The sequence below is a fragment of the Plectropomus leopardus genome, chromosome 23, assembly GCF_008729295.1.
Source record: "Plectropomus leopardus isolate mb chromosome 23, YSFRI_Pleo_2.0, whole genome shotgun sequence".
NCBI classification, from domain to species: Eukaryota; Metazoa; Chordata; class Actinopteri; order Perciformes; family Serranidae; genus Plectropomus; species Plectropomus leopardus.
The window spans coordinates 11,613,002-11,624,173 of record NC_056485.1 but is presented as its reverse complement, the minus strand read 5'-3'; the positions used below and the strand labels follow the sequence as shown (position 1 = coordinate 11,624,173).

The 11,172-nt window shown below is 37.4% G+C and overlaps 1 protein-coding gene across 1 annotated transcript; it reads right to left on the bottom strand.

The window, feature by feature from the left end:
- Positions 1-3,810: 3,810 nt before the first annotated feature.
- On the bottom strand, positions 3,811-10,212 carry LOC121962251 (caspase activity and apoptosis inhibitor 1). The gene is made up of 6 exons (XM_042512479.1): positions 10,064-10,212; positions 8,144-8,335; positions 7,138-7,222; positions 6,211-6,268; positions 6,030-6,097; positions 3,811-5,902 (listed from the first exon to the last, which is right to left on the bottom strand). Exons 1-6 carry the CDS (start codon positions 10,166-10,168, stop codon positions 5,409-5,411), a joined length of 1,002 nt encoding a protein of 333 aa, XP_042368413.1. The 5' UTR covers positions 10,169-10,212; the 3' UTR covers positions 3,811-5,408.
- Between the last annotated feature and the right edge of the window lie 960 nt (positions 10,213-11,172).

The window sequence follows — 11,172 nt, the reverse complement described above, 5'->3', positions numbered from 1 at the left end:
TAAAGCTTAGCTTCACAGAAAGTGTGATTAGTTTAAAGAAACTCATAAATATAAGAAAGGGTTTAGAGTTTATTCTTCACAGTTCTGGGTCTTAAAAATGTTTACTCTGAGCCACATTAAGTTAGGATCGGTGTGTGTTCCGCTACTGCACACTGAGGATTTTTCATAATGTACAGTTTTAGGGTTCCTTGTTTTATAGTACAGCATTTTCAGTAAGATTTAACTAACAAATGACAAGGGTGTTACAGGACACATGACTAGTGACAAGGTTTACATGTTTGTGTGGCTCTTTGTGTGTGTGTGTGTGTGCGTGTGTGAGTGTGTGTACGTGATCTGACGTGTTTGCAGTTTGAGCGCGTGGGTGTGCGTGTGTGTTATATATATATATATATATATTTTGTCATACACATTTATATATTTCAATTTCAGCCAAATTGAAACTATTGTCATGGCAGAATCAAGTTGTTAGATACAATGAACTATGTAACCTAACAGGAAAGGACTGGAGGAGTAGAATTAATGAAATAATAATAATAATAATAATAATAATAATAATAATAATAACACAGTGGCTTCTATGGATGAGGACATGCTGCCTTTACAAATGACTTACTCTAAAAACATAATTCTTATGAAGTAATTAAACACCAAGAAAACTACGTAAATTACATTCCATTTCTGCCCATATATATCCTAAAATCCTACACAATGGACCTTTAAATTGTTGCACGTTAGGTCTTTAGTGCTGAGATTTATTTCCACTGTGTGGCGACATAAATTTTTAAAAAATAGTGTGAACTTAATTTGACATGAAAGCTTATTTAAGAGTTATTATACCCAAATGAGCTTCAGAGCATTTTTGCGTTATTGATGTAGAAAGAAACATAATCTGATGCTCGCATAATTATCTGGGGTGCTATCACCCTTAATTCTCAAAGGAGTGTTAAATCTTTGCATACTATTATAGATTAGGGTTGCAGTCTGCATACTCATTTCAGCTGAAATCAGTCCTGTTTACTGATTGAAGATAAGCACATTTAAAAGACACACAATATTACCGATTTTACACTGAGCCGACTCTATTAGTTGTAAAATATATTCACTTGAGGTCATCAAGCACAATGTTTCAGTGAGAAAGCACCGATACCCGTAGGATTGAGCTTGTTGATCGTGTTGCAGTTGCTGTCGCGGTGGGAGTCAGCTTTGATGTAATATTGTGATATGTCATTTGATTATGCTGATTTGATTGTGCGAGGTCATCCATCCCGCCTGATGTCTCTGATATCCTTCAAAAGCATTTTGCTTTATTGCCTCACTGGTCTCCCCAACAGAATTTCAATGGTTGTTTGATGGTATTAATGCACCATTTAAATGCAGACCCCGAAGTTGAAGCGGGGGGGCAAACCCATGTGGAGAGAGCATGCATGGAATCTGAAAGTCAGATGTCAGAGGAGTCAGTGGAGGGGAGGAATTTTCTCAAAATGCAGATTCTACACAGGAGTGGAATATCAAATGTTCAAATCTCTTTCAGGGATTTTGGAGTGTGACTAAAAAACAGGAGCTCTTCTCTTTCTAATAGCACCAAACTTATCCACTTCACATTTTTGTCAAAAGGGTTCTGGCCAAGCTGGCCAAAAAAATGCAAGCAAATGAAGTGAATAGTGAACAGATGTGCAGCGCACCTGAGATGAAACCACTGCAATTGTCATCTTTTCCCTTCAATGGCAGAGAATTCAACAGGAAACAGAAGAATCTGTTTTTTTTCCAAGACAACAGAGAGCCACCATTCAAATTACACAAAACAGTCAGTCCAGAAAATCTAAAACATCAAGGCCAGAAATGAACATATGTACAAGTTATCTAGGTACTTTTTCTAGAGTCTCCATAAGATGGCAGTCATGATTAATGTCAACGCAACAGCAATTAGCACTATTAGAGAATTGGACATTTAATCAAAACAAACTGCATCTGACATTAAACATCTCTTCTACTTTGTTCAGGAAAACACTGTCTAAAACTTGAAGAAAACGAAATGTGTCTGATGAGTCACTGCTTGGGGAAATCAATTCATTTACTCATACAGAGGTGCTAAGTTATTTATTGCCTGTCAGCATGAGCTGTTAGTTCAATTTAATTTCTCGCTGCAGAAAGAACAGAGACGCTACAGAGGAAATTTGGAGAGCATTTTTTTGTTTATGCAAAAAAGTGACAACATTTTTCATACCTTTTTTGTCCCTGTGGGTTTTTCTGTGGTGCTAAAGTAACATCTAGAGTTTTATATTGGACTGACAGGTCCTCTCTTTCACAAACATTCTTGTGCTTCGAGTGCTACTTTTACAATCCCCAGTGGCTACTAAGGAACAAAACAAACTGTAAGCACCAACATTAGGAGAAATGTGCCCCAAATCCAAAAGTACTGCAAAAACTAAAGCATATGAGTGAAAGCACAAAACATTAATGAAAATGTGCTCTAAATATTAATAAAAATAACACTGGAAATAAAAAAAACAACAGAAATGTGCACCAAAACAAACATCAGGGAGGAAAGTGGTAGGCCCATTTTTGCCTTAGCAAGAGTGAATACACTTAAGTGTTTGTACCTAGGCTCAAGGCTGTAATGCTTTCAACATACAAGAAACTAAATTGTTGTGTTAATAACAATGAGAAAGACAGCTCTGTTTTTTTAAATCCTTCCACTCTTTTGACCAAAAGAAATTCAGTGTGGCATCATGTTGTAACATCTTATACTCAGATTGCCAGATAATGTAGGGGTGAGCCCAACATACTGGGTAGCAACATCCAGCAGCTTCTGCTGTCATCTTTTAGCATCCAGATATGTACTTTCCTCACCCTCAGCTGCACTTAAACAGCAGTGTTTAGAGCGAACATCAACGTGCCAGGAAACTACAGCCAGCATGTAATTCTAAATGTCAATGTTTGTATGTGAGAGCTATCATTTAGCATGTATGCCAAGCACATCATTACTTGCCTATAAAGTAGGACTGAAGTACAGTTAAGCTATATTACAGTTAGCATGTAGCCTATGCTTATTTGAAATATTAATATCAAGGTGCCAGGATATTTCAGTTAGTGTGTAATTCTAAATGTTATTGTTTGTGAATGTTGTAATTTAACATGTTAGCATGTCAAGCACACATAATTACACTGCAGGATTGAAGTATAAAATCATAAAATAAAATCAAAGTGCCAAGATACTATGTAGTTTTAAATGTTAATGTTTGCATATATGTGATATCATTTAGCTTGCTTGCATGTCAATTCACTTGTTATTGGTAATGTTAGATGAAAAGTAGAAGTGTCAAAATTATTTGTGGTCTGAGAACAAATTTTAAAGGCAATCCACTGAGTTATAGTTCCATGCTTACATTTTGAAAGAGATGTCTGTAAATCAGCGTCGCAAGCCCCGCAAAACAACTCGTTCTTGAAATGTAATTTCTTTCATTTCTCAAGTCTAAAGGAGCCACAAAATTAAAGCATTACATTCCTGACTCAAGTTAGTGAAGGGCTACGCTGGAAATTTGCCACACAGCTTCATCTTCAGTGCGCTTGCTCTTTGGGCCCAACTATGCAAAAGATCTGGGCAATTGTATATGCAGAAAGTTAAACTTATTTGGCCTTATAAACCACTAATTAACTTTTATACTTTATCCATAAGGGCACTACAACAATTACTCTGTTTTAAGTACCCAAATGAAATGGAAATAAATAAATAACTATATAACTATATATATATATATATATATATATATATATACATACACACATGGTTAATGTACAATGACTTCTGTCTTTTAAATTCAAAACCTAAAATCTCTTCAGGTTTTGAGCAATTGTCACACAGTAAAAGTTAAACATAGTTGAGAGGATAATTCACCCTAAAAGTTTTGAGGACTACTGCCGAACGAGCATTGTGAACCAGCGACTTGTTCACAACACTGAGGAAAATGACAGGTGCGGCTATTAAACAGTTGAACCAATGAGCACAGAAACTTTTTGCAAAACCTTGTTTTTGACTTTCATAATAGCAGCAATCATGGAAGCGTCACACCTCAATATTTTAACATGGATCAGAAGGTTCATTTGACATCAAAAAGTACTCTCTCAACAAAAACAGCATCATCTCACCTCCATCAATCCATTTTTCAGCCTACTCATTTTGATGTCTGCTTTAAAAGCCATTTATCTGCTCAAACCAAATCATAATTGGCATTCTAATAGCACTAAAATGACACAGATAAATACTCACCAATCATACCACTATGAGCACTTTAGAATCGTTGTATCTCTTTTTCACTAAAGTGGACGTTTTCCTCTTCAAATCATCAATGAGTACAAAGATACCTGCACATGCATGCATAGAGAAAGTCGCATTTAACGCTCCCCACCCTCGTTCCTCCCATGAAATAACCCTTTTAAATGCAAATACCCAGGAGGCAACTGGCTTCTTATCATACATTTCATTGTCTCCTTTGGGGTAGTGAGGTTGAGAGCTGTTTTGCTCTGCATCTGCATGTAATTGCACACATACAGGAACAAAGCAGCTTCAGAATAAATTACAGCAAAAACACTACATTAGGGGAGAGGATGCTATTAATTCCAGCTGCTACATAGACATCCAGAAAGACAAAATTTTAAAGTTACTCCGGAGGATAGAAGTGGCAGGTTCTTTAACTTGATGTATGTGTTGAGGACAACCGGTCTAATTATCTTTGATTTATTTCACTTTTGGGTTTCTCTGTATTTTGTCTGTAATGCCATGGGAGCAATTTTTTGTTGTTGTTGTCTTTGCCTAACCTGTTGTTAGACATTAACCTTGACATTCAGACAATGCAAATATGAGAGATGGCAGTGCACACTTCAGCCTGTCAAGTCAAACAGGTGTTCAGTGAAGAAATATCACAGGTGTGTCAACTATAAATGACAACACAACACTGCTGCCACATTTTTTGGCTGGCAAAGCTCAGCCTATACACAACAAAACATGTAATATTCTCTCGTCCTCTAAAAATTGACAGATCTTTACCCCAATTGTATAACTTCACATTATTACGAAGAAACATGACTTCTATGCTAATTTGACTGTAATGTGATTGGATAAATCATCTCTTGCACACATCTGCACATATTGGACATTACCATGAGAGTACTACAGCAGGTTAACACTGCCATCTAGTGACCAAAGACATAAATACATTTGGAGATACTATTGTGTGAATCATAGCAGATGTTCATTCAGTAAGCGTAGGACAGGCTGTGATGTGTTTAACTTTCTCTGCAACATCATTCCAATATGGAGCACTAAAATAACACGGTTTGAATGGTGCACACTCAATAATCTGAGTATTCAAGTCCTATGTTGTCGACTCTCTTATTAAACCAACAACATGTTAAACATTTTTTGGTACGAGATGTTTTTTCCCATCACTTGCTTTCATCAGAGCCTTTATGGCCCTCGCCCTCATTTCCAACTCCAAAAGCTCTAATTGCTGAATTGACGGCCGACATGCTGCCGGTGCACGACTCGAAACAGACACTCCTTGAACAGGTAAACTAACATCTGTGGACTGTGGAGGTGCACTCTGTTCTTTAACTTCCTCTTTGCTCGAAGAGGATGAAAACGCTAAAATCTCGCTGACGCTTTTGTCTATGTCACTTTGAATGTCTTTCTTTCCAGCTTCCCCTGGCTGAGCGCCCGTGGGAGGTTCAGGATTTGCTGGGTCAGGGTTTACAACTGGGTCAGAGCCTTCTCTGCTGCTGTCCACTACTTTCACTGCCCCCTCCATGGGTTTAACAGTCTGCTCCTCTTTGGGTCCCTCTATGTCACTATCGTAAGTGTCTGCATTTATGCTCAGGACGTCGCTCTCCTCGCCTGACCGCCACCCTCTGTAAAGAAAATCACACCAAGATTTTAAATGTAAAATGGTCCCTTTTTAAAAGCTTTTTTTGTCTTTGAAGTCTTTGATTGAGTGCCTGAGGGATGTTCTTTCAGTGCATTACATATTAATTACCTTGCTTAGGGTCCTCAGTTTTTGCAGTTTCTTTGAGGCAAGATGTAGAGTCCACATTATTGTCTTGCCTTGATGGAAAAATATTGAAATAAACACATAAAAGTAAAAGAAAAGCATAAGAAAATGTCCTACTTTCATTCTGTAAATGTGCCCTGGATAAGTTATCATACTGTTCACTCACTGGCTTTCTGAAGTCTCTTCTGTGTTTTTGTTGCCATTTCCAGATGTCAGCTCTTCCCCTAGAAACAAGCAACAGTTTTCAGTGAATGAAAATACAAATATTTGCAACACGAGATTGTTTTAAAGTGAGAGTTCACCCCAAAATCAGATTTTTTTTTCCCCTCACCTATAGTGCTATTTATCAATACAGATCGTTTTGGTTGCTGAGTTGCTGAGTTTTGAAGAGATCAGCCATACAAATGACTGCCTTCTCCCCAATATAATGAAGCTAGATAGCACTCGGCTTGTGCTGCTAAAAACTCAGCAGTGAAATCATGACCCGGTTACTCAAGATAATCCACAGAATTTGGTGTGAGCAGTTTTATGTCAGAACTTTTTTCTTCTACTGAACGACACCTGCCATTGTATCATTGGCAGAAGGAAACATGCATCTACTCATGGACGAGAAACTCGTGCTTGTGACAGAGCAGGACGTAAACATTAATGACATCCTCCTCAGCTGAGCTGTGATGTTAGCCAGCTCCGAGGTTCTAAATGAGCTAGCAACAGATGCACACTTCTCTGGTGATACATTTGCAAGGTGTAGTTCAACATGAAACTGCTCACAGGTCTGTGGATTATCTTGAGTAACCGGGTCATGATTTCTGGAAAGAGACATTGCTGTTTATGTATTTCTTTTGGAGCTTAGTGCACCACAAACGGAGGACCCTCTAGTTCCACTACATTGGAGAGAAGGCAGACATCTCTACAGGCGATATCTCCAACATTTGGCAACGCACACCATAACTACCTAGATAAATAAATAGCTCAACAGGTAAGAGGAAAAATATGTACTTCTGATGTGGGGGATTAACATTCCCTTCAGGATTGTACTATTTCAGAAAATATTTGGATATAAAAAACTGCCCAAACTGGCCTCATGTCTTACCTGCCAAGATTTGTAAAAGATTTTTCTCAGAGATCACCTCCAGTTGCTCCCAGCACATCTTTTTGATTTCCTCTAAACTACAGTCCTGTGAATGACAATGTGTTAAATAGTATCTATGATAATGGGTGGCTTTCATAGCCTCCCAAGCTAACAAGCACAAGCCTATTGCCTTAACTCAATATTATATATCAATTATAACTTTTGCAGCAAAAACTTCATACACTTTCTTGAGTTAGCAAAAACATAGGTACGTTTTAACTTTATTTTCTATTTTAGTCTACAGCTCCATAGCCAATTTATAGCTATAGATTAAAATACTACCAGAAACTAACAACACAAAAAGTAAAATAACTAACAGCAACAATTCCCTATCTAACTTAAAGTGACCTTCTAAGTGATCTACAAAATTAAAATGTGGATAAGGTGACTTTCAAAGGGTTGCAGTGAAATGAAATATGATTAATTATATGCAACATAATAAAATATATATCACTGAAAAGATGGAACAAACCTTTTCATGCAATGATCATTATTGCTCAAAGTGTCGTTGCTTATTCAGCAAAAGCTGGTGCTGTTGGAATGTAACCAACAGTTGAAATGGTGGTATATGCTGGAAGACGACACTTGCCAAAGCAGAAAATGTGGTCCTTAAAACCACATATTAATGGCAGTAAAAAATGCACCGTCACGGCAAAGGACATTTGTTTGAGTCAGTGGTGGATGGACGTCTTGAAGACAACATTTAAGGAAATGAAACACATCATTGCGATTGTTGAGAAATTAGGCAAATTTCTCAGCTGTTTAAGCCTCTGTTCTTTGGTACCCAAATGCCCTTTGACCCACAAATGCCACTTTATTAATGAAAGACACATATTGTCTTCATCAACGAAAAACATATGGGTTATAAATTTTAAAACATGTATGACATTTACCTTCAGCCTGTCCTATTGCAAAAAAAGATAATGAGTTACCACATGACATATTGTTTACATGATCATACAATCACCTTGAGCTCATCGGGCAGCATTTTCCGTAGCTTTCTCTCCCCCAGCACACGGAGACATTGGTCCAGCATCTCCCGCCTGTCAGCGACATAAGCAGTGATGGGTTGGAACGGCTGGCCGAGGTCAAGCCCTCCCTCCTCAATGTCACTACCAATCCTGTCCAGCTCTGCGTCAGCGAGGTCATCCTTTGAGTCCTGATTTAAGAAACCAATAAGTTAACGAGACAGTTATTCTGTTATTCAAACAGGCTTTAAAAAGTCTCAAAAAACTTAAACTGTTATCTAGCAGACAGGTTTGTTATCAACTGCTTAAAACATTTATGCAGAAAATACCACTGCAACCTGCTGCTGACTAGTAGGTTCATCTATTTAAAATTAATGCAATAAAACAACAGCCATCTTATGAATCATTTCATGAATGTTACAATGCTCAATTTTTGTAGCAAATCACTTTAGCAAGATGTTGATACAACTTTATGGCCATGCAGACCTAACAGTTTGTGATGTTGGTAAACAGTAATGCCTTTTTCCGACATGTCAAGGTTTTGAATCAGTTTACCTACTTGAGTTTCACAATTTAAGAAATATATAAATCTTTTATCTTTCACTTAACTGGGATGCGAAATTCTAAATCCGATGCGGAACAAAATCATAATTTTTACTTTCATTTAAGGCACTGTGGTACAATAATTCAAACAGACAATTAACTGTAATTCACTGTTTCCATTAATATACAGTTTTATTATGTTTATCAAATATTCTATAGATCACTCTCAAATAAAAATTTAATGCAGAACCCCTGGTTTATAAGACAACTGATTAATTTCTCTGCCCTGTTTTGCATATCTCAAAAATCTTTGACAACAGGCTGCCACGACTAAAAGTATGAGAATATCAGTGGTGTGATGTGACAAAGTAATGATCATTTACTGTGGCCCTTAATTTTTTTTCCTATATAAAAGCTATACTTCTGCTCATACAAGGAAAACTGAATTTTGTTTTCTGAATACTCGGAGTTGTAAAAATGACCTCGTTTTTCTTCCTTAATTCTTTTTTTTTTTAAATTCTGACTGCTTAACTTTTCATTCCTGGCGTTTACTGGTGATTTTACTTTCAATTCTTGAGTAGGCTACATTTAATATCCTAAAATTAAATTTGTTACTTCTACACAGTAAAATTCAAAACTGAGCATTGTAACATTCATGAAATGATTCATAAGATGGCTGTTGTTTTATTGCATTAATTTTAAATAGATGAACCTACTAGTCAGCAGCAGGTTGCAGTGGTATTATCTGCATAAATGTTTTAAGCAGTTGATAACAAGACTTAAATCACAATACAGTCACAATATGGGACTAACTTCTACAAACGTTATTTTCTGTTAAGATATCTGCACTGAAACTCAAGTATGACTTCCGGGTACTTCATCCACCGCTTTACAAAACTCTACATTAAATTTAACAACTTTTAGAAAAACGTAGGCTAACAAAACATTAAGCTAGCGAGCGTTTTTTTTCCTGCACCGACAGTATCAGAACCAGGTGAACGGTTAGGAAAACCCACGTTATTTTTGAGGATAAGTTAGTCACAAAACAACTCGGCTATTGTGCTAAATAGCAGACGGGGCGTACATGTTTTAATGTGGCAAATTATGGAAAACACGCAGCTGTAATGTTGCACTGAAACATTATGATGTCAACGCGACAAACTTTTAAGACTTTCACTGCTAGTGTTGAGGCTTATACGGGGTTTATTGACAGAAATGTACCACCACAGCCTGCCTTAACTTTAGTATAAGTTTCAAACCTCGTTGTTTCGGTTAACAACTTGACGTAGACGCTTTAATTTTGTATCCTCCGAGTCAACATTACCACAGCTGTAACGTCTAAACATACTAGCATGACACTAGCTTGAATAGCTTACCTCTACGATGTTTTCCGCGCTTCTGCGTTTGCTGTTGTCATGTCGTTCTTCGGACTGCGAGTGTTTCCGTTTCTTTTCAGTGGTACTCGATTTCTTTTTTAACATTTTTGCGGTTAATCCACCGGCGCTTCTGCAGAACACTGTTTACTCGCGAGCTGGTTTGCTTGAATTGAATGTCGCGGGGAAAGTGTGTCACTCGCGCGCGACGACTTCTTCTTCAGGATGAGGCAGTCGTGTTGTTCTTGGTTACCGCCACCTACTGGTCTGGGGTGGCGTTGCTCTTTTTGTTTTCTAAATTTAGAAAGGAAAACAGAAAGAAAAAAAAGCAAAATTCTTACTTGCATTACTTATTTCTTGTCAGTTAATGTAATCAATAAACATTACATCATTTCTTGTCCCAAAGCTTTGACTTTGTTCTTGTATCTTAGTTTCCACAACACTAATACAGATTATGTTTAAAAGCTGTGGTTAAGTTTTGTTTTTTTTTTTTAAATGCATTGCATTCACTGCCACACTACTCAAATGAGTAATGCAGTGCTAGACTTTATGTCCATCATTTGTGAGTGTTGCCACATTCTAACTGACAAGTCTTCCTCTGGCCACAACAACAAAGACCGTCAGCCTGATGCTATATCATATTCTGTTAATTGTATAGTTGCACAAGCGTCTGTATTTTGACTGAACCTTGATGTACCGTTCCTGTGACCTCTTCAAGCTGTTGATGGAAGTGCAAATACATTCAAACTGTATCCCATCATCATTTTACACTTCAAAGCTTGCTCGGATTACTAGTGACAGTCAATCACAAGTCCTCTTCCTGTATTTCACACGGTCTCGCCATCTCCCCATTTCCATCTGCCTCACCATTTCATCAAATACAGTGTATCGGATTCATTACTGCAGAAACCTTCAAACCTGCTGCCGCTGCTCATTTACATCATTCAGGTTTCACATTTTCAATCAGACGGAGCTATCCTCATTGGTAATGCATGTTTGTTTCAAAGGAATTTACAAAGGACTTTGGGGTCGCATAATAATGAAACATAGGTAACAAATGTTTGCAGAACTTAGGGTAATAAATGAGCAAAACAGAGAGACATATGAAAATG

Coding starts and splice junctions, on each gene's coding strand:
- LOC121962251 (XM_042512479.1), bottom strand. CDS start 10,168: ATGTTAAAAAAGAAATCGAGTACCACTGAAAAGAAACGGAAACACTCG. Junction 7,223..8,143: donor TGCTGCCCGATGAGCTCAAG/GTGATTGTATGA, acceptor TGTCATTCACAG/GACTGTAGTTTAGAGGAAAT. Junction 5,903..6,029: donor AACTGAGGACCCTAAGCAAG/GTAATTAATATG, acceptor TTCTTTACAGAG/GGTGGCGGTCAGGCGAGGAG.